Here is a 23,222-nt window from a genome sequence, read left to right on the forward strand (position 1 = left end):
CCTCCCCTCACCCCCACCAGCAATGATATACTTACTGAGATTTTGATGATCTTGTCAAAAAGATGCAATTGGGGCCCAATGAAGTCGAAGACAAAGTACTGGAAAACATAAAGTTCATTCTGACCATAAATTCCCGGCTTGCATGTAGGAACTCTGTTCTTGGAATAGATTTAGATCTGCATTTTTCTAACAAATTGCTGCAAGGTTGTCCATGACATAACTGTATCATCAGTTGATTGGCCCTCCCCTACTGAAAGTCATTTAATTTGTTTTCAATTTTTTTCAAATAGAAAAAGAAAGACTATCACCAATTACATCTTTACACAACATATTTGTAAGTTTTCCTCTAAAATGGACATGAGAATTAGAATTGTTGGGTCATGGCTTGTGTGCCTGTAAATTTTTAGTAGCTAGCATAAATTTTTTTTCCAAAGGAGCTAAGCCATTTTACATTCCCACTGGCAGCATATGAAAATAGCCATTCCCTTGCCAACCATTGAATTTTCAATTCTTTTACATTTATCTATCTATCTATCTACCTATCTATTTATTTGTTGCCTATATATAATGATGAGTGAAAGTATATCACATTGTGGTTTTAATTTGGAGTGAACTTGATTAAAATTTGATTTTCTCAGGATTTTTCAGCTTCAAACATCCCTGCGAAATTCCCAAGATTGACCAGGGAAGGAATGAAAAGAAATTATGGGTAAGGGAGATTTCTAATTTGAGGAAAGCAATTGAATTCTAGAGTTGAAGAAAATATATAGACTGGTCTCCATATTCTACAGTTAAAAAGACTGAAGATAAAAGAATGTAAAAGACATGCCTGGAGTCATATAGCTAGTTATCGCTGGGCTGGGGACCAAAGCTGAGTTCTCCTGAAGTTTTCATAAAAGGAATTCAAGTGCTAGATGTTTCACCACTGGAACTTTATTGAGTGCCTCCCAAATGTCAGGTGGGAGGCTCCTCATGTAGAAAACTGGTGTAGTGCTTTGCTGTGGGTTGTGTGTTTTGAGGACTGATGGGGTTGGAGGAGGCCAGTAGGAAGTTGTTTCATGGATTGTTTTGTGTTTGAGCTGCAAGATGGAGGAATGACACAAGGACATTAGAGACGAAAATGACAGCAGTAGGAAAGGGAGAAGTGACCACTAACAGCCTGCTGTTAAAGGCAACACAGAAAAACCAAAACGTGAAAGCTGAAAGATGTCATCATATACCATAATAAGAGACCTTCAAAATGGCCGTCCTTCAATACCAATGAAAAGTTACGTTATGTTCAGTGTCTCCTGTTTAAGAGAATAGGAAACTATGTATAACATTTCAGGAAGTTTTTCATATATATGTTCAAACTTTTTAAGCACTTCAGTGTGCAGAATTTCTTTTATGTCCAAAACACTTGCATGAAGTTCTTCATTCTCTGGTGTATGAGATGCTGGGGGTTCCTTTGGACCAATAAATTAGTTCTAATGTTTATTGCCTTCCATTGAGTTTCACATACAGTATTTCAGATTTAGCTGCCTCACATATGTTCCCTGGACCTCTGAACCCACACACATTTTTCTAGCTAGGAAATATTCCCCGGCCTCTACTAACTGGTTCCTTCAACATCTGATGACATTTGGGCTTGAAAAATTAGAGTCCAATTCTGTAACAAAGATTTTTAATTCCACTTCTTTGTTTTTAACTTGATTTCCCAATGATTACACTTAGCCTAGTTGAATGTCATTTAGATCCAGGACTTGTATGCACAAAGCAAACATTAATATAATCGTCAACAAATCTGTAGAGCTTTGCAGTTTTAAAGCATTTTCATGCACGTTATTTCATATCACATTCAGGCCGAAAGATGTGATGGAGGTGAGGCGTAGAACAGAAAGGAGAAAACTGTCACTTAAACACATCGTAAAAGTCTCAGAGGCAAGAATGATAAAGAGGAAAGGAGTTAACAGCTCAAATGTGATTTGGGAATTTTCTATATATTTTATTATGCATACTCTCTCTGCCTGCCTTTTCAATTACTACTCTCATTAAAAAATTAATTAAGAGTTTACTGCATTTTTTGACAATTCATGGTGTTGAAGTGCCTAGGGGGGAACAAGTACTCTTGCACACTGTTAGTTGGAGTACAAATTGTTACCTTTTTGGAGGGCAATGTGGTCATATCAAATTTTAAATGCATATACTCTTCACCCTAGTTATGCTATTTAAATATCATTATAAGTAGTATCCAAAGGCTGAAAAAAATTTTAATATCCATCAATGAGAGATTGGTTTAGTAAATTATAATATATCAATGCAATGGAAAACTCTACAGCAAAGAAGAGAAAATGAGATTGAACTATATGTCTTTTTTTTTATATATATATAAATTTATTTATTTACTTTTTTTTTTTTTGGCCGTGTTGGGTCTTTATTGCTGCGCGTGGGCTTTCTTTAGTTGCGGTGAGTGGGGTCTACTCTTCATTGCAGTGCATGGGCTTCTCTAGTTGTGGAGCACAGGCTCTAGGCACGCGGGCTTCAGTAGTTGTGGCTCGCGGGCTCTAGAGCTCAGGCTCAGTAGTTGTGGCGCATGGGCTTAGTTGCTCCGTGGCATGTGGGATCTTTGCGGACCAGGGCTCGAACCCGTGTCCCCTGCATTGGCAGGAGTCTCAACCACTGCGCCACCAGGGAAGCCCTGAACTATATGTCTCGATACAGACTAATCTCCAAGATACATTGTTTTGTGAAAAGACCGAGGTCCAGGACAGTGTGTATAGAATGCTACTATTTGGCTACAGTATCTGTTTGTATTCTTATGCAGGCCTGGAATATCTCTGCAAAGGATACACAAATGCCTGGGGAGAATGGCTGTCTCCAGGGAGGGGCACTAAGGGATTAGATAGAGATCAAAGATCAGGCGGAAACACATATATCGTATATATTTTCACATATATCATTTTAAACTCTATCTCTGATCATTTTTAAAAACTGTTTAATCTTTTTATTTAAAAACAAGAATTTAGTGTGTATAAATTTAGAAGCTTTGTGTCTCTCTTTGATGCTTTCCTTTACAATTTTTGCACTGCTTAGAAAAATACCACTGTTGTACTTTCCAACACAGCATGCCTATTTCAAAATTAATAATTAAATTTTCAATGTTTCTGCTATGCAAAAGAATGTATATCTTCTCACTAACCAGCACATTTATTGAATATAAACTCAGAGCTTATGACAGATGAAGATGAGTTTATAAGAAATTGGTACAATCAGATGAGCCGGTTTGCAGGGCAGAAGTTGAGACACAGATGTAGAGAACGGACATATGGACACCAAGGGGGGAAAACTGCAGTGGGGTGGGGATGGTGGTGTGCTGAATTGGGCGATTGGGATTGACATGTATACACTGATGTGTATAAAATTGATGACTAATATGAACCTGCAGTATAAAAAAACAAACAAACAAAACAACTAAAACTAAACTTTCATTGGGTTATTTGTATGGAAATATGTTAATATAAATGTTTCAGACATTACATGAAATTTCTAAAAATCTTATATGTTCTGGTATAATGTTATAAGTCATAATTCTAGTTATTACTTTAAAATGTATATCTCAGAAATAACTAAATGTCCTTGTCAATTGCATTATTATGAACTTTCATCAAATCTTTAACCGTGGTCATTTTTAAGTCTTTTGTCATTTACAGACAGTTCTGGGTGTACTCTGATGCTTTTGCAAATATGTTCCTATAAAAGGGCTTCATCTTCAAGGAATTCATGGAAAAGACTCTGACAAGTACAGGTTTCTGGTAACTGACTATACTGCTGAACTGAATGAATAAGCATTTTCAGAACTCTAATGAAAAACTGATGAACTCATAAAATGGCTAACAAAAGATCAAGATGAAAAAAAAATTAATTACATGGGACTGAGTGAACTGATGAGGATGATTATAATTTTTGTGACTTTCTGTTTGAATTAAAAAAAAAAATCTCACAAGGACTCAGAGGCAAAGAATATACAAATCAATTTTCACTGCAAAGTAAAGGAGCTGTTACAGTGGAGGATTACTGGGCTGAATGTCAATACTATGACATAGTATGACTGTGTTTCGTGTTTGGTAATTGCAATCATTGTTGCTTTTGTTGTGGTCATCCATGTACAATGCTTGTTGTCAGTCTATTTATCTCCTGTAAAAATAAAATACAGTGTGTGTGTGTGTGTGTGTGTGTGAAAAAATAAATAAATAAATAAATAAAATGACATTAGCAAGTAGGAAAAAAAAAAGAAAGATATTGGTACAAGCACTATGGAAAACAGCATGGAGATTCCTTAAAAAATTAAAAACAAAGAACAAAAAACAAAAATTAAAAACAGAACTACCATAGGATCCAGCAATTCTACTTCTGAGTATTTATCTGAATAAAACAAATACACTAATTTGAAAAGGTACATGCATCCCTATATTCATTGCAGCATTATTTACAATAGCCAAGATATGGAAGCAACCTAAGTGTCCATCAGCAGATGAATGGATAAAGAAGATGGGGTATATATACACAATAGAATATTTCTCAATCATAGAAAATAATGAAATCTTGCCATTTGCGACAGCATGGGTGGACCTGGAGGGTAGTATGCTAAGTGAAATAAGTCAGACAGAGAAAGAGAAATACCATATGATTTCACTTATATGTGGAATCTAAAAAACAAAACAAAGGAACAACTTACAAAACAGAAACAGACTCACAGATACAAAGAACAAATTGGTGTTTGCCAGAGGGGAGGGGTGTTGGGGGGATGTATGAAATAGGTGAAGGGGACTAAGAGGTATAAACTACCAGTTATAAAGTAAATAAGTCACAGGGATGCAAAGTACAGCACAGAAGATATAGTCAATAATATTGTAATAACTTTGTATGGTGACAGATGGTAATCAGATTTACTGTGCTGATCATTTCATAATGTATTAAAAAATTGCATTACTATGTTGTACACCTAAAACTAATATGATATTGTAAGTCAGTTATACTCCAGTAAATATTTTTTAAAAAAGAAATAAGAAAATGGGTCTATTGAAAACACAGCAATGAATTTAAAATCAGGAGGAATTCCTTGCCTCTCCTTTCCTTTGTCTGTTAAATTTTGTAAGGAGGCTCAGTGAGTAGCAGTCACAAGGAGCACGGCTTTTCTATTTGACTGAAGAATGCAGAAGAGTGGTGGTGAGGAGTGTGCTGGTGGAGAGGAAGTTGGTGACCTCCGTGACTTACTTCATTGTAAAATGGGCTGTTGGTTCCTTCCTTCACTGTGCTTTGCTTCTTCTCATCCCCGATTTCAATGATCACAACTGGGTCGATGTTCTCACCCACCAGCTGGCGGGCCTCAGTGATGTTTATGGCAATCTACAACACAAAGCAGCGCGTACACACTCTGGGTCTGGCTGTTCATTCACACAAGAAGAGCTGGGGAGGCTTGGAAGGAAGAGCTCACTACTTACTTGGTAATTTTGGGATCTGACCTCCCCATCGTGGATCTTAGTCAACAGTTTTGATCTATTGAAAGAAAGTTTAACATATTTGTTTCATTAAGTAAGAACCTACCTTAGATCCATAAGCCATGATAATATTTTCCCAGGTATTTCCACATGCTTTTATTTATATCACATATTCTCTCTCCATCTCTGGAGGAGATAAGTATAGATGGACACATGACTTAACCTCTCTATGACTCAGTTTTCCCATCCTAAAAAATGGCACTAATAATAGCCCTTACCACAAGGAGTGATTGCTACAGTTAAAAGATGTAAGGCATATAAAGGTTTAACCCAGTTCCTGGCAAGACTAAATGTCAATTCTTATTGTGAGTATGATTATCAGTATCATTTATTTTTTATTTTACAGAATGAGAAACTGAGATGCCTCAGCAAATCAGTGGCAGAGCTGGATCTAAATAAGGATCTCCCTAATCTGCTGTCCGATCCTATCCAGAGGACCAATTTGCCATTTCTGGTAAATATAGCAATTCTGAATTTTGTGATTGCTTTTGAAAAAAAAAAAAATTGGTAAAAAAGAAAATTGCAAAGAATGACCAAGATGTCATCTCAGCAATTTTTCACATTCCAGGGGATTTCACTTATCTGGACTGTCATGAGTAATTGAAAACAGATGTGCAACACCTGGGCATCTAGAGATTGGATAATAACAAAGAGGTGAAGAATCCCTGTTGCCACAGAAGCAGCAATGGGTGGGATATAAACTGAGCTTGAGTTCCTATTGAATTTTATTCTCTTGCCTTCTAGCAACACTGCTGCATTTGACTTCATTCCATTTCTGCTGATTATAATTGAGTCCAGTAGAGAACAGAGTAAACTAGTAAAAGTCTCAAGGCTTTGGAGTCAGGCCGATCTGAATTAGAATATTTGTTTTCCCCAATTTTGTGATATTAGCCTTAATTTCTTCATCTAAAAATAGAAATAATAATTTCTACCACATAGGGTTGCTCTGAGGATTAAAAGAAATATTGCATGTAGGAAAGGGTAGATATCAAAGGGTATCTGTTCATTAATAAAATGGCAAATCGATATTGATCATTTACCATGTGAAAGCTCTGTGCTAGTCTCAGAGGAAAAACAAATATGAACAAGCCATCATCTTGGTCCTTGCAGAGCTAGCAAGCTATACAAGGGAGAGAGGACCAAAGCAGATAAAGGGAGAACTATTAAGTGTAAAACATGTCATAGAAAAAAATGTGATAGAACTTCAGAGAAGAGAGAAATTTGTGAGAGCCAAAGTAAGCATGAAAGACATCACTACAGAGGTCAGATTTGAATTGAACATTGGTAGGTGGGTAGAATTTTAATTGATGGAGTATGCACTGGCCAGGAGAAAGAAAAAGGCTAGTACTTCTTCCTTCTCTTTCTCCTGCCTTCCTCCACTAATTCTATGCTATTATCTTAGTGAAATAAATGGCAAAGGATCCGTTAAAGGATATTAAAAAATAACTGAAGTCCTGATTCTGGGGTTTGGGGGGTGGTAGTTGTCATGGTGCCGTGTAGGGGGAAGGAGACATTGCAGTGAGTATAAGCGTACAAACTTCACATCTTCTTTTAAGGGTCAACCTCTGAGCTATCACCTTTTCTGATTTCCATCTGTCTCCCGCCCCCTGCCCCCCTCCCCTTACACACATACACTGTGTACCATCCTGTCACAGCCCAGTAATACCAACTCAGGATCTGCCACACAAGGAAGCACTAATTTGCTCTACTGATAATAACAACTCTGAATGGAAAAGGGAGGGATGGCATGAGGAATTATCATTAGTAAGAAATTGACATAAACAAATATGGTAGACTGAAAGCATTGATAGCTCCAATTATTGGCTTCCTTGTATCCAGGATTTTTACCCTGTAACTTGTAGTCTCCTCTTGCTGTGACATGGGCTAGACTTGTGATGTGCATTGGTCAACAGAATGCAGCAGAATGAATTTTGCCAATTCCAAGCCTGGGCTCAAGAGACCTTGTGTACTTCCACTTTCTCTCTTGGAACCCTGCCATCACCACCATTGGAATAAGCTTGGAATAGGCTGCTGAAGGATCTAATACCATATGGAGGAGAGGCCAGTGGTCCCAGGTAAAGCAATACTGGACCACCATCAACCAACACTCAAACTAAAATTAGCAGAACTGCCAAATGACAACAGACACGTCAGTCAGATACCTGTGACTATCTGGAACAAGTAATACTATCCAAACTAACCCACAGACTCATGAACAATGATAAGTGCTCATATTAAGCCACTGAGCTTAGGGGTTATTTGTTACACACATATAGCTAACTGATACAACAAATTACATGCAGAAGGCCAGTTTGTTCTGACTTTTTGTTGGGTAGTATAAGAACCACTTTCTCATTTGGGACAAACACAAAGCCAAGACATCTAGCATCTTGATGAATTAAAGAGCAGGTGAGGGACAGCACCTGATTCTGTCTCCTGTTGCTGCTGTCATTCCTGAACAATGAGGGACATGAGTACCTTAACTCAGGAAATTTAAGACTAGATGTTGGTAGAGCCAGGACCCTGGCCAGCACTGCCATAGAGAAAGTAGAGGAGACAAAACACTCAGTCTCCTGCCTCAGACCTTCACTCTTGTAGACAGTGACTAGGTGTTATTCTCTGATCCCCCAGAGCCTGCAGGAGTACCTGGCAGAGGGGAGGCGCTCAGCAAATGTGTGCTGATGGCTTGTATCAATACTGTACCTTCTCTTTGGAGGAGCTGAGGGGACAGGAGTGATGGAAGCATTGTCAGATATCAAATCTCCTCCCATGCCTTCCCGGTGAGAAAGCCCCTCCTGTGGTGCTTCTGCTTCACCTTGACCATCTAGAAAAGCAAACAAAAGGGACAGATCTATTAAATATGACACACCGTGGCAATCTGAGCCTCAACTCTGTGTCCAGGCTATGCCAGTCACCGTTAAGGCGTACAAGGACTGGTCAAAGACAGTCCTTGACAGCATGGACCTTAACATCTTATTGGCAGAAAAGCCAGACACATACTATGTATCTTCTGTTTCCAAAAAAAAGAGAGAGTAGATTTGTATACCTGGTATTGTGGAATTATGGATTATGAATTTAAAGATATGCTTTCAAGTCATGACCTTGTCACATTGACTTTAGACAACTGATTTATTCCCTCTAAACCTCATTAGCAAAATGTCATGTGAATCACCTGGGAATCTGTTAAAATGCAGATTATGATTCAGTAGGTCTGGGGTGGGGCCTAAGATCCTGCATTTCTAAAAGCAAGGTCCCAGGTGAGGCCATTTTGGCTGTCTGAGGGCTAGTTTTGAGTAGCAAGGTGTCATAGGTTGAATAATGTTCCCCAAAGAGATCAGATCCTAATCCCTTTTCATAAATCTAATTTTATACTGAACGTCAATATACAACACAAGTGTGTTGACACAAGTGTGTGGAATGCAGGGCTGGGGACCTCCTGCCAACCTCACCACCACCCTCTTCGGGCACCCCTAAAGCCATTTCTTAGAACCCTGGGATCCACGGGACTCAACTGGTAAACTTGTCAATTTAATAAGTTCTAAACCCCTTCCAGCTTTGATATATTTTGGTTCTCTGATATTAATCAGTGAACCAAGCTAAACAGAACCGAGTCAGAAGACAGGTGGAATAACGCAGCCCATGATGCCACGGGAGCTCGTGGACATGGGGCTCATAGGTGTTCAGTAGTCACAGAAAGGATGACTGAATGCGTGCAGCCTGCTCTGACTCTTCTCTCACTCGGGGAACAAAAGAAAAGGCCAGCTTGCAAAGAGCCCAGAAGGAATGCCAGCGCCTGACTGCGCGCCTTGAAGCATGAAGATGAACTGAAGCCTTGCCCCCAGCCTTGACCATGCTCCCAGCCTTGACCACAAGGGCCTCAAGAATGAGGAGCAACTGTCAGAGAATCAGGTTTACAGTGAACATCCTTAGGTACCTTATACATGCCAGAAACTGGGCTAGGTTAGATGTTCAGGATGGAGGAATTAACAAAACGTGGACCCCTCCCTCTAGGGGTTTACATGCTGGAGGGTGAGACAGGCCTGGAGGCAGGAAGGCAGGCAGCTAAAGCGTCATCCATAGCTAACATTCACTCATTCATTGACTGATTCATTCATTCATTAAGATATTATGTTCTCTCCAATATACTCACCAAGGAGCTCCACTGCAACCTTCTTTAAAAAAAAAAAAACAACCATGTTTCTCTTTTGAAAACCCCTCCATGGCTTTCCACTGCACTTAGAATAAATCCGAAGTCCACACGCAACTCTAATTCCCTGTCCTACCTGACTGCCATCCCCTCCTCCTGGCCTACCTTCCCCCCCGGCCCTACCCTCAGTGCTTTCTAGTCACACAGGCTGACTTCCATCCCTTCTAACAAGCTCTCTCCTGCTTGGAGTCTTTCTTCACAGGCAGCCCTCCACCTGAGCTGCTCTCCCTTCCCACCCCTGGGGGGGCTCACCCTCGATGCTGTAGCTTAAATATTACCCCCCCGCTCAGGGAGCCCCTCTCAGACCACACTAAAAGAGATCCCCCAATAGTCTCCATGTAAGCACATTGTCTATTTTCTTTACAGCACTTTTCTCCACTTGTAACGCAGTTACTGCATCAGGGTCCCCATGGATAACAGATGGCCCGTCCAGAGCAGGATGACTTGAGGACTTTTTACAAAGGCGTGGATGTAGGAAAACCACAAAGTGTCGTACAGCTATCTTTGGCTATGGCAGCCAAGCTGATACCACTTGGAGGCCCCCAAAATGAGGAGACAGAACAGTTACCAGAACGTGCAAGGAGAGGAAGTCGGGTCTAGTCAGCTTTTCTAGGAGGAGAGACACCCATCCTCCAGCTGAGGGACACATCCAACCACTGGGTCCTGACCTCACACTCCTCCCTCCCCCAGGCCTCCTGCTGGGGCACCCCCTTGGGGAAGGGACCTGGGTTGTGCCTCCATAGAGGTCAGCCTCCTGGGACAGAGAAGAGGTGAACAAGGGTGGAAAATAGATCTGGAGGGACAAACGGAAGAATCCTCCACAGGGCTGTCTTCCCTCTAAACTATCCAGTGTCACCACTACATACCCAGAACCGAGCACAGGACCCTACGCTCAGCAGACATTCTATTAATGTTTGTTAAATAAATGAATGAATGATGATCATGGGAGGTACCCACCAACTACTCGTTGGGTAGCTAATTAATGGATGGGTCAGGGTCATTGGAATTTTATGAAATTAAGGCATAGCCATTAGGTCTCAAAATACACAGATGTAAGAGCCACAGACTCTGAGAATCTCTAAACATTTCACCCAGAAAAGTCCTAACTTCCCCAGTCAGGCCAAGGAGGAAAGAACCATTCGCACTAAGTTCTGTAGACTTTGTTTTTGCCGCCTCTCACAGGGTCAGCCCCTGGCCAGCAGGATGGGTGCTATTTACTTTTAGGAGGCGCCTGACCCCTCTCCGCCCTGTTTGCTCTGTGGGCTGAAGACTCTAATTAAAACGAGCCCCGGGGAGCCAGCTCCTCTGAAACGCCTACGGTCAGCTGCCCTAAGTCTCCACCAGCGTGCTCTTTCCCGCTGCGCAGTCAGTAAGGGCCCCAGCTGGAGGCTGACCCCGGGGTAGGAAGGCCCGGGCTCCGGTGTAAGACTGACCTAGCCTCAGGAGCCAGCTTGTGCACCTACTGGCTGTGTGACTTTCAGCAAACGCTTATCCTCTCTGAACCTCTTATAAAACAGGGGCAAAGGGACCTACATTTCAGAGTCATGAATGATGTATGTAAAGCAAAAAACAGCAGGGGCTTAGTCAATGTGTCATAGATATTATTTTTCATAAGGTCCTTGAAGGAAGGAACTGTGTCTTATTCAACCTTGTATCTCCAGGACCTACTGCAGGGTCATAATTTCAAGGACACCAGGAAAGACCCCAGAGTCTTTTCTACCCAATCCCTGATAACCTTCAACTTGAGTGAAGAGACAAGTACTTCTATTAAGCTTTCAGCCTTGTCTCCACCTAAAATGTAATGCCTCTCCTGTCCCATCCAAGAATGACTTAATCATTACTATCAACACTTGAATATGAATGAGTCTCTGTATTTTCCCATTGTAAGATTAGGTTTTACCTGAGGGTGAGGAGTGGAGTTGGGTGGAGGAGGTTAGGCTTAGGCTACAGGGCACCCGCAGGGTACGGCAGTGAAGGATGAAGGACGCCCCCCTCCAAGGAGACGAGAGGGGTGAAAATAAAGCAGACTCACTGCACCATTTTGGTTTAGAAATGGTCCAGAAAGCTAGCCTTGAACCAGTTGCTGTCAAGACCACCCAACATAAGTTTCCAGACACCACCCCAGACCTGTCCGTTGGAATCAGTTGATCATATTTGATTCAATACACATGAGTGTCTCCCTGATATGGGGCCTGGCCTCCACTGGCACAGGTCACACTGTAACTTGGAGCTTTGCTCTTCTGGAGAAGGAATCGCCCATTCTAAGCGCAGAAAGTCTGAGAGCCTGGATTTATCAATATGTCCCAATGCCATTGCTTCCTGGCTCTGCACCTCCCATCCTCAAGGCTGGCTTCACGGGTCTGTGCAGCCCTGTAGGGTCCTGTGATCAGAAGGAACTCATTGCCCTTGGCCTAATGCTCTGCAGTCACCATCCAGATATTCTTAATAAGTTCTTAACAATGGCTTTGCATTTTCATTTTTCACTTAGCCCTGCAATTCTGCAGCTGGTCTTTTCCACACTTCACTTACTCTCTCTGCATCTCTGTAACCTCATTTGTGAAACTGGGATAACCACACCTTCTGGTAGGATGACGGAGGGGTTAAATGAGACAGTATATGTAAAGCCTCCCCCGGAGCAGCTGCTACCCTCCCTCTGATTTTCAGAATCTCACTTGCTTCTCTCCATGACCGCGTGGTCAGCTCAGTAGCCCAAGTCATGCCCACTTAACAAAGGGAGAAGCTGGGACTTGGAGCTGCTGAGTGACTTATCCTGGGCCACAGAGCAAATCAGAACAGAAATGGGAGCTTGAACCCTGTCACTGCCTCCTTGGGGGGAATCCTTCCGGGGTCCAGCAGGTGTCCACCCACCCTTGTTTGGCCAAGGGACCAGATGACCAGTGGCGCAGGGGGGGATCACTTTGGGCCCACACTTGGGGTTGGCAGGGTCTGAAGACCCAGAAGGCAGCACAGTTCCCACCTCACTCCTCGGAGAATGAATCCCATTCTCAGCCAAGGAGGGGTCAACCCTGGAGACCTGCAGGCCCCAGGGTGGTGGTCCCTCCCAACCCCTCAAAAGACTCACCTTGGGCACCCTTGTTGGCTAAGATTAACCCCTTCTCTGCTTTCTTCTTCCTCTTCTTCAGCTTCAGCCCAAACATCTCCTTTCTGAAAAAAAAGAAAAACTAAAAAATACAGTGATAATAACTTTGACTCATTCAGACATGTTAAGAGAAAATACACACACACACACTGAGTTCTTCTGGAAGCTGACCATCCTCCTCAACCACCCAGGATGGGCATCAAAAGACAAGTATCAGGATGACCCAACATGCTCTCCAGACTCTTACAGAAACCACAAAAACCCCTCCTGAACAGAAATCATGAGGTCCACCTAGAACCACACTTAAATTAGGCATAATACAAATACTAATAACACTAGCTGTTTTTTTCTCCATTTCTCTTTACTCAGCTGTGCCAGGCACTCAAAACAAATGATATCATTTAATCATCACAGAAACCGTCTCCTACCCATCCTACAGATGAGGGGCCAAGGCCCAGAGAGGGTAAGTAAAGTTTCCAAGGTCACACAGCTCTTAAGTGTCAGAGCTATCCCTGGAACCAGGCCTGTCTGATTTTAGAGCCCAGGCTCTAACCACTGGGTCACCTGAGCAGACTGAACACCCTCTCCACAGCTGAGCTCCAGACCATTTCTAAGGTCAAGAGGCTCTGGGATTTACGAAGGTCACTCCACAAGTGCACAGTTCAGCTGACATGTAGTATATGCCCAGCATGTCAGCTATTATTATTATTGTTATTATTAGCCATGAGCAGGAAGCCGTTTGGGGGCCTCCTTCTCAACCCTGGAAAGGGGCCCAGTCTGTCGTTTCTAACTGACACCAGGAGCTTCCCGACCCTCTGCCAGCCTGCTGAGAGAATTCCTTTCTGGAGCTGCGCGGAAGGATGGAAGGTCAGAAAAAGTCCTGGCTTTGAGTCGGGCAGGCTGATGGGGTGGCCTTTGGAGAAGGGAAGAAGAGGAACAGGGACGGAATGGAGGAGAAGGGAGGCAAGAGCAGCAAAGGCTCGGACCCTCTCAGGGAGCATCCTGCAGTCCTGAGCCATGTGAGGACAGTGGCAGAACCACTGAAGTTTTCCATTTTGCTTACATATTTAAGACTCAAGAGTGGGTGGATTGCAGTGGCCAAGATCAGGGCCTCCACAGCCAGACTGCCTGGGAGCTAATCCCAGCACCATCTCTGCGACCTTGAACAGGTCACTTAACCTCTCAAAACTCCAGGGTCCTCATGTGTAAATGAGATAACAAATGTAACGCATTTAGCCCAGTACCTGGAACATACTAGTTGCTCAATAAATGTTAGCTATTCTTATTATTATTTGAAGGGATAAGGTTAGAACTAATGAGAGGAAGCTACTAGGAGACATATGTCCCCTCCATTCACTTATTTATTTATTTCCTTATTTGTTTACTTATTCTTTTCATGTCCTGCCTTGATCCAGATGAGGAATTAAGGAACCCTCCTCATTGGTGCTGACTGAACAGTGGAATGGACTGCACTGGGTGGAAGTGAGTTCCCAGTTCCTGGAGGTGTGCAAGCAGAGACCTAAGGACCACTGGTAAAAGATGTTGTAGAGAGGACAAACATCAAAAGCAGGGGGCACTGGCCTAGGGGACTCCGGGGGTCCTTTGAGATCCTGAAATACAGTAGAATGATGGAAAGAATGGGTTCTGGAACCACCCAGACATGGTTGGATTGGGTAAGTCACAGCACTTCTCTGAGCCAGTTTCCCCCTGAGTACAATGGAGATAAATGACACGGTACCTACTTTACAGGATTGTTGTAAGAATATAATGAGGTAAGTAAGCAAAGCATCTAGGACAAAGCAAAGCTGTGATAAGAACATCCTTCTAAGTCTCCCAGGAATCTCAAATACACAAGGGAAATTCCCTTTTTTTCTGAAATTTCTTAAAGGAAATTTCCAATAATAGTTTTTGCTTTCCTGTTTTCAAAGGAGAGTTACCATGCAGAGAGTCCAAGGCCAGTCCTGTCCAGACCCTGAATTGCCACTGTGGTCCCCAAGGGCTCCCTGCCATGATCATTTCACAGAGGCAGAATCTGATGTTCTTGGGAAATTGGCAAGCAGGCTCGACAGAGTATCTGAGAAGACTGAGTAACTTCCATCTGGAAACAGGAAGTTGCTACCAATAAATGACAGTAGCTACCAGAGGGAGACTTAACACTCCTTTCGGAAGCTGACAGTTCATCACGGATGGCCTCAGCATTCTGAGCCCTCCCACAGGGCAGTGACTGAGGCATCGGGGCATGCCACAGGCTACTGTTGTGGGCATGGGAGGAGGGAGAGATGTGCCACCTTTCAGAGTCAGGCACCCCTGCCCCTCCAACACCAAGAGCTCCTAACCCTGATGTCCATTAGACCCACCTAAGGAGTTTAAAATATACCAATGTCTGGAACCACCTTCAGAGATTTTTAGTTGATTTGGGAGAAGAACCAGTTCTCAGGAGGTCTGCTCTAGACACAGCTCAGACCCCCTACAGAGGAAGCCAGAAACCTTCCAGTAATGCCCAAAGAATTTACAGCCAGCTCTGCTCTCTGGGGTGGATTGATGTTTGTTTCACAAACACACAAGGTTGTTTGCCTGAAACCCTGAGTCAGTTATCAAGGGCACTCCCAGCATGACTCCCAGCGTGAAAAGGTTTCTTGATGAAAATTGATTTCTTCTCCTCAGCCCTGTGACATCCACAGTAGAGAGAGGGCACAGCTCGCCAGCCCTGAAAGACCTTGCCACTGGCAGATTGCACAGCCCAGGGTAAATTGGAGACACAAGACTCAGCTCAGGGCCCTGCTTGAATCCACCTGTTAGCTCCAGAATTTGGGGCTGGATGCTTAAATCAGATGAACATGTTTCATTCTCACATGACACAGTATTTCTTATCAAATCCACAGGGTGATGTTAAAAAAGGAAACAATGCTTATACAATGTAAAACATGCTATAAATTATTACAATGTTGATGACAAGAAAACATGCTACAATATTCCCCTGAGTGAGTTTTGAATTTTTTAAACATGCTTTGACACTCACCAGGTACCAGGAATACCATGTTACATACATAAGCTCCTAGGATCCCCACCACGTACCACGAGGCGGATGCTATTATTATCCACTTTTACAAACAAGAGTTTTTCGGGGTTTCCAGCCAATATTTTGGGATCAACCAGTGAAGCAGGAAGACTTACCTGGTAAGTCTTCAAGGCAGTTGCCATCATACCGGCCCCCCTCTCCAGTTTGCCGAGGGTTCCGGCATGGGAACCTCCTGCCCCACTTCCAAAAAAGGATGGAATTCTCCAGTTTAGGGTCTACTGAATCTCCTCCCAGGGCCACCCCAAGATAAGTCAAGAGACACACAGCAACCCCCATACCACCTTGGTCTCCTCAGGGTGAAAGCTACCATGACTCCGATATCTGCATCCAAACAGCGAGAGCATTAAACAGTGCGCGTGTTTAACTTGCTTCCGCACATCTGTTCAAGGCGGCGTTGCTCCACGTTGAGCCCAGGGCTCGCATTGCCAGGGAGGCGGCCAGCCTGGCACACAGAAAGAGGAGCCCGGCAACTGGAGTTTGGGTCTCATCTATGACACTTTCTAACTATGTCACTGCAGCTGGCCACAGGACTTCTCGGAGCTCCAGGCTCCTCTTCTGCAGGAAGTGGTGGTAAAGTTAACACTGCTTTTCCCACTGGGATATTGTGTATGTCACCTCATTGAACCCTCATGCTGAACTGCTCTAAGCTCTACAAATAGCAACTTTACTGTCATGTCCACGGCTCAGGGGAGCCGAGATTAGGAAATCGCTCACAACCACTGTCTCCTTGTGGTTTTCCACTTGTGTCACCAGATTCCCCTTCTGGAATCACCTTTTCTACCTTCAGTGCAGAAGAGAAGCAGCTCAGGCCAAGAGGCCAAACACTAAGTTAATTGCTTCAATGGGTGTGACCAGTACCGGCCCCTGCTGCTCTCCTTCCCAGATAAGAAGACTCAGGTCACCTCTGCACCTCACCCTCCAGATCCACTCATAACATCCAGTGTGGAAAAAGAAAACACTTTGGGGCTTCCCTGGTGGCACAGTGGTTAAGAGTCCACCTGCCAATGAAGGGGACACAGGTTCGAGCCCTGGTCCGGGAAGATCCCACATGCCGCGGAGCAGCAAAGCCTGTGCGCCACAACTACTGAGCCTGCGCTCTAGAACCCATGCCACAACTACTGAAGCCTGCGCACCTAGAGCCCGTGCTCCGCAACAAGAGAACCCACCGCAATGAGAAGCCAGCGCAGTGCAACAAAGAGTAACCCCTGGGCTTCTCTGGTGGCGCAGTGGTTGAGAATCTGCCTGCCAATGCAGGGGACACGGGTTCGAGCCCTGGTCTGGGAAGATCCCACATGCCGCGGAGCGACTAGGCCCGTGAGCCACAATTGCTGAGCCTGCGTGTCTGGAGCCTGTGCTCCGCAACAAGAGAGGCTGCGATAGTGAGAGGCCCACGCACCGCGATGAAGAGTGGTCCCCACTTGCTGCAACTAGAGAAAGCCCTCGCACAGAAACGAAGACCCAACACAGCCATAAATAAATAAATAAATAGCGAATTAAAAAAAAAAGAGTAGCCCCTGCTCACCACAACTAGAGAAAGCCAGCGCACAGCAACAAAGACCCAACACAGCCTAAATAGATAGATAGATAAATAAAATAAATTTATATTAAAAAAAACAACCACTTTGATTTGTGAATTTCTTTATACAGGAACTCTTTAAAACTTTAAAAACTATATTATATTTAATAAAATTCCTTTATCAGAAGAATGGATTTGCAGGTAATCAAGTCTATCTTAAAAAACAAAACAAAATCAAGCTTTATCACCATTTTGAGGTTATCCAGAGAGCCTTGGGTAAATTTCCCATTGCCTGCTAGGAAATACCTTCTTGGGTATATGCTATCTGTGTACTCTTCTTACTTCTAGGACTGGCATATATTTATTAAAGGCAAACCAGCAAACATAGAAACAGCCATAATGTGGGTTTTGACAGAAGATTGTTAAAATATAAATCTATGTGACATCTTGCCTTGTCAAGACTCCGAAACATTTTTCCTCTCTCCCCGTGATCTTCCCATTACTGCTCTCCTAATCATATCCTATTTATTTAGGGCAATGATGGTCAACTTTGGCTGTACATCAGATGCATGTGAGGGAGCATTCTAAAACTATCTCCCACACTATGGCCAGATCCCATCCCAGAGAGTCTGATTTCATTGGTCAGCACTGGGGCCACGCTGCAGTCGTTTTTTAAGTTCCCCAGGTGATTCTAAAGTGCAGCAGGGTTGCAAACCCCTGTGGCTAAGTAATCAGTGCCAATGAGCTGTGTTCTCAAAGACAAGGTTCATAGTTTTTAAAGGAAGTTCAAAGATAATTTTGTAACCAGAGGAACAATAAAATTTAGGAAATTCAGAGTTATTGGTGAATATATTTGGGTAGGCTGGATGAATTTTATTGTCCAACTTCAACTCCTCTTCCACTCAACCCTCATCCCAGCAATTAGCCCACAGAATTGGCCTGCCTTCTCTAATTCTGCATGGGATCAGCTCAGTCTTGATGGAACTGAGTCCTTCAGTCTAAGAGAGAAGGATCAGTCCTCTATTGGGTCCAAAGCATCCCAGGCAATGACCTGAGTAGATGGAGTACTGACCCCCAATCTTGTGGGAACCACCTCATTCTTGCCTACTGTAATATGGACTCTCCCACCTCATTGAGGTAAATGGATGTTTCTCTGGTAGGTCCTCTTTTGTACATTCCAGCCCCGTCAGTCATGATAATGAGATTCAAATATCACCAACTCAAAGACTATCACTGAAAACCTTGATATTTCACCTGCAAGAGTCTTGGAAATGCACCTCCAAGGATGCTAATGAATCCCACTTCCTGTGGTTTTTCTGAAACAAGGGTGGATTCACATCGTGTAGAGCCAGCCCAGGTGAAGCCAGCCTCTGACAGCCATTCAGAGATCCATCCAAAAATTCAAGGGCAACGTGGTAGGAGGGTGCTGCTGTAGGACTGTTCCAGGAAAATGGAGACTTTTGCCTCACATGCATCTCACCCATCCTGCAGCACACCAACAGTGCCCACTACTGATGCCATCTTCCAAGGGTTGGAGGAGACTCTTCAACCTGTGGCCACTAGCCTCCATCCTCTCCTGCTTCTCCTCCTCTAGAGCTAAGATCAGCACATGACCAGGTTGGCTGGAGAGCAAGGAAAATAGAGAAACAAATATCGGCAGGTCATGTCATTGACTCAGGAGAGTTAGGGCTGCTGGATCCCCCAGCCCCAAACTTTCTCTTTCCTGGGTCCCTAAGAAAATGTTCGTTTTTCTTATTTCATCCTCTTTATATCCAGGCTAATCAGAGCCCTGGTCTCTGTTCTCCTAAAGATAAAAGGATCAACCTCTAAGCCAAAAATAGACTTATTTGGAACAAGCAGCGCTCTCTCCCTATGTCCCAGCATAAATGGGTCTTCAAACTTCCACTCTTTATAGGCTTTCTGTTTTTGTTTACTCTCCAAAACTTCCTTTCCCCATGTATTCCCTGATTATCTTTTGGCAGAATGAAAAGACATCCAATGGATATGGCATCCATTGGTTAACATGACTCTCGGGTAGGGTTAAGGTCCAAGACTCCTATTCCCATGTGGTCTTCCCTTCTTTGGGTCCACCTTCCCACAGAACATTTGTATTCTACTTTCTGCTCCAACTGCCAAGTGGAAGTAAGTCACTGAGGCAGGGTTTCTTCTCCCTGCAGCTGTGTGAGCAAGCCCATCTGATTTACAGTGAAGTATATGAAAACCAATCTGGACTCCAATCCATACAGCTTCCTCCAATCTACCTTTGCCAGCAATAAAGGTGATATGTTGATCCCAATTTGATGCATAAGTCTGTTTCTCCATGGGTTTTGAACATAACGGGGGAAGAGAAGGATATAGTTATAACCTCAGGAACACCAATATACTGACATATAGAATTTTGTTATAAGTGAGAATCATTCAACTCCATAATGGGTAGAGAGGATCTATACGATTCCTTCTGAACCTCATTTTTTGATGTTGTTAATAATTTTAATTATTAAATTAAAGAATTTGCTGTAGGATTCTTAGAGCCTTTAATATGCTGACATTCATTATGACTCTCCAAGAGGGAGGTGCAGTACTCAGATTTTTCTAAGTGAATTTGACCACATCTTTATCACAAAACATGTAATAATAAACAGCACCATTTGGGATACCCAGAGAAAGAGAACCCTGGCACCTTTTAGTGTTCTTTTCTCTTTTGAAACTTTTATGAGATGAGCAGTTTCCAAGTAAGAACCATTGAGGAAGTAGAGAACCCGGGACATCTCTCCCCTGCATTCCCTCCTTGCATCCACTCTGCTCCTACTCTACTCTAACTGGTCTTTCTGCTTCCATTCTTTCCCTTCCTGCAAACTAGTCTCCATTCTGAAGCCATCTTTACACACTAGAAGAGCAGCAAACTTCCTTAATATGATAAAGAATATCTACCTAAGCCCTAGAGTTAATATCTTATCTATGGTAAATATTAAAAGACTGCCCCTAGGATTAAAAAAAAAATGATACAAAGATGTTTGCTATCAGCCCTTCTATTCAACACTGTACTTGAGGCCCTCCCTTAACAGCTCAATAAAGTTTGATTAGTTGAATTAATAAGAGAATTTAGTAGATCATCTAGAAACAAGGTCAGTATACAAAAACCAATTGTACCGGGTTGGGGGGCAAGATGGCGGAAGAGTAAGACGCGGAGATCACCTTCCTTCCCACAGATACAGTAGAAATACATCTACACGTGGAACTGCTCCTACAGAACACCCACTGAACGCTGGCAGAAGACGTCAGACCTCCCAAAAGGCAAGAAAATCCCCACGTACTTGGGTAGGGCAAAAGAAAAAAGAAATAACAGAGACAAAAGAATAGGGATGGTACCTGCACCAGTGGGAGGGAGCTGTGAAGGAGGAAAGGTGTCCACACACTAGGAGCCCCTTCGCGGGCGGAGACTGCGGGTGGCAGAGGGGGGAAGCTTCGGAGCCACGAGGAGAGCACAGCCACAGGGGTGCGGAGGGCAAAGTGGAGAGATTCCCGCACAGAGGAGCGGTGCCGACCTGCACTCACCAGCCCGAGAGGCTTGTCTGCTCACCCGCCGGGGCGGGTGGGGCTGGGAGCTGAGGCTCGGGCTTCGGTGCTAGCCGGGAGGGAGTCCGGGGAAAAAGTCTGCAGCTGCCGAAGAGGCAAGAGACTTTTTCTTGCCTCTTTGTTTTGTGGCGCACAAGGAGAGGGGATTCAGAGCGCCGCCTAAACGAACTCCAGAGACGGGCCTGAGCCGCGGCCATCAGCGCAGACCCCAGAGACAGGTGTGAGCCGCGGTTATCAGCGCGGACCCCAGAGACGGGCAGGAGACGCTAAGGCTGCTGCTGCCGCCACCAAGAAGCCCATGTGCGAGCACAGGTCACTCTCCACACCGCCCCTCCCGGGAGCCTGTGCAGCCCGCCACTGCCAGGCTCCCGTGATCCGGGGACAACTTCCCCGGGAGAACACACGGCGCGCCTCAGGCTGCTGCAACGTCACGCCGGCCTCTGCCTCCGCAGGCTCGCCCCGCCTCCTCCGTACCCCTCCCTCCCCCCCGCCTGAGTGAGCCAGAGCCCCCGAAGCAGCTGCTCCTTTAACCCCATTCTGTCTGGGCGGGGAACAGACGCCCTCAGGCGACCTACACGCAGAGGCAGGTCCAAATCCAAAGCTGAACCCAGGGAGCTGTATGAACAAAGAAGAGAAAGGGAAATCTCTCCCAGTAGCCTCAGAAGCAGCGGATTAAAGCTCCACAAACAACTTGATGTGCCTGCATCTGTTGAATACCTGCATAGACAACGAATCATCCCAAATTCAAGAGGTGGACTTTGGGAGCAGGATATATTAATTTTTCCCCTTTTCCTTTTTTTGTGAGTGTATATGTGTATGCTTCTGGGTGAGATTTTGTCTGTATAGCTTTGCTTTCACCATTAGTCCTAGGGTTAGGTCTGTCCGTTTTTTTTTGTTTTTTTTTTTTACTTAAAAAAATTTTTTTTCCTAATAAATATTTTCTTAATAATTTTTTCCTTATTTTCTATTTTTAGAAATTAAAAAAATTTTTTAATAAGTTTTTTCATATTTTTTATTTTAAAAAATTTTTTAAAAATTTTTTTCTTAATTTTTTTCTTATTTTTTATTATAAAAAATTAATAAATCTATTTTTAAAAGTTAAAAAAATTTTTCTGAATACATTTATTCTTAATAATTTTTTTTCTTATTTTTTATTATAATAGCTTTATCTTATTTTATTTTATCCTCTTTCTTTCTTTCTTTCTATTTTTTTCTCCCTTTTATTCAGAGCCGTGTGGATGAAAGGCTCTTGGTGCTCCAGCCAGGCATCAGGGCTGTGCCTCTGAGGTGGGAGAGCCAACTTCAGGACACTGGTCCACAAGAGACCTCCCAGCTCCACGTAATACCAAATGGCGAAAATCTCTCAGAGATCTCCATCTCAACACCAAGACCCAGCTTCACTCAACGACCAGCAAGCTACAGTGCTGGACACCCTATGCCAAACAACTAGCAAGACAGGAACACAGCCCCATCCATTAGCAGAGAGGCTGCCTAAAATCATAATAAGGCCACAGACACCCCAAAACACACCACCAGACGTGGACGTGCCCACCAGAAAGACAAGATCCAACCTCATCCACCAGAACACAGGCACTAGTCCCCTCCACCAGGAAGCCTACACAACCCACTGAATCAACCTTAGCCACTGGGGACAGATACCAAAAACAACAGGAACTACGAACCTGCAGCCTGTGAAAAGGAGACCCCAAACACAGTAAGATAAGCAAAATGAGAAGACAAAAAAACACACAGCAGGTGAAGGAGCAGGGTCAAAACACACCAGACCTAACAAATGAAGAGGAAATAGGCAGTCTACCTGAAAAAGAATTCAGAATAATGATAGTAAAGATGATCCAAAATCTTGGAAATAGAATAGACAAAATGCAAGAAACATTTAACAAGGATGTAGAAGAACTAAAGAGGAACCAAGCAACGATGAAAAACACAATAAATGAAATTTAAAATACTCTAGACGGGATCAATAGCAGAATAACTGAGGCAGAAGAATGGATAAGTGACCTGGAAGATAAAATAGTGGAAATAACTACTGCAGAGCAGAATAAAGAAAAAAGAATGAAAAGAACTGAGGACAGTCTCAGAGACCTCTGGGACAACATTAAACGCACCAACATTTGAATTATAGGGGTCCCAGAAGAAGAAGAGAAAAAGAAAGGGACTGAGAAAATATTTGAAGAGATTATAGTTGA

General features: G+C 43.5%; 1 protein-coding gene across 1 annotated transcript in view; it reads right to left on the reverse strand.

Moving 5' to 3' along the window:
- FER1L6 (fer-1 like family member 6) overlaps positions 1-19,052 on the reverse strand; it is a 124,496-nt gene extending 105,444 nt beyond the window's left edge. Inside the window, exons 1-6 of the mRNA XM_036829851.1 lie at positions 18,920-19,052; positions 12,827-12,909; positions 8,241-8,361; positions 5,481-5,535; positions 5,254-5,385; positions 36-98 (exon numbers count right to left, since the gene is read on the reverse strand). Coding sequence (XP_036685746.1) covers positions 36-98; positions 5,254-5,385; positions 5,481-5,535; positions 8,241-8,361; positions 12,827-12,909; positions 18,920-18,960 — 495 coding nt within the window. The 5' untranslated portion in view covers positions 18,961-19,052. The remainder of the gene's footprint in view (positions 1-35; positions 99-5,253; positions 5,386-5,480; positions 5,536-8,240; positions 8,362-12,826; positions 12,910-18,919) is intronic.
- Between the last annotated feature and the right edge of the window lie 4,170 nt (positions 19,053-23,222).

This window comes from Balaenoptera musculus, chromosome 17 (assembly GCF_009873245.2).
Source record: "Balaenoptera musculus isolate JJ_BM4_2016_0621 chromosome 17, mBalMus1.pri.v3, whole genome shotgun sequence".
In the NCBI taxonomy this organism is placed as follows: Eukaryota; Metazoa; Chordata; class Mammalia; order Artiodactyla; family Balaenopteridae; genus Balaenoptera; species Balaenoptera musculus.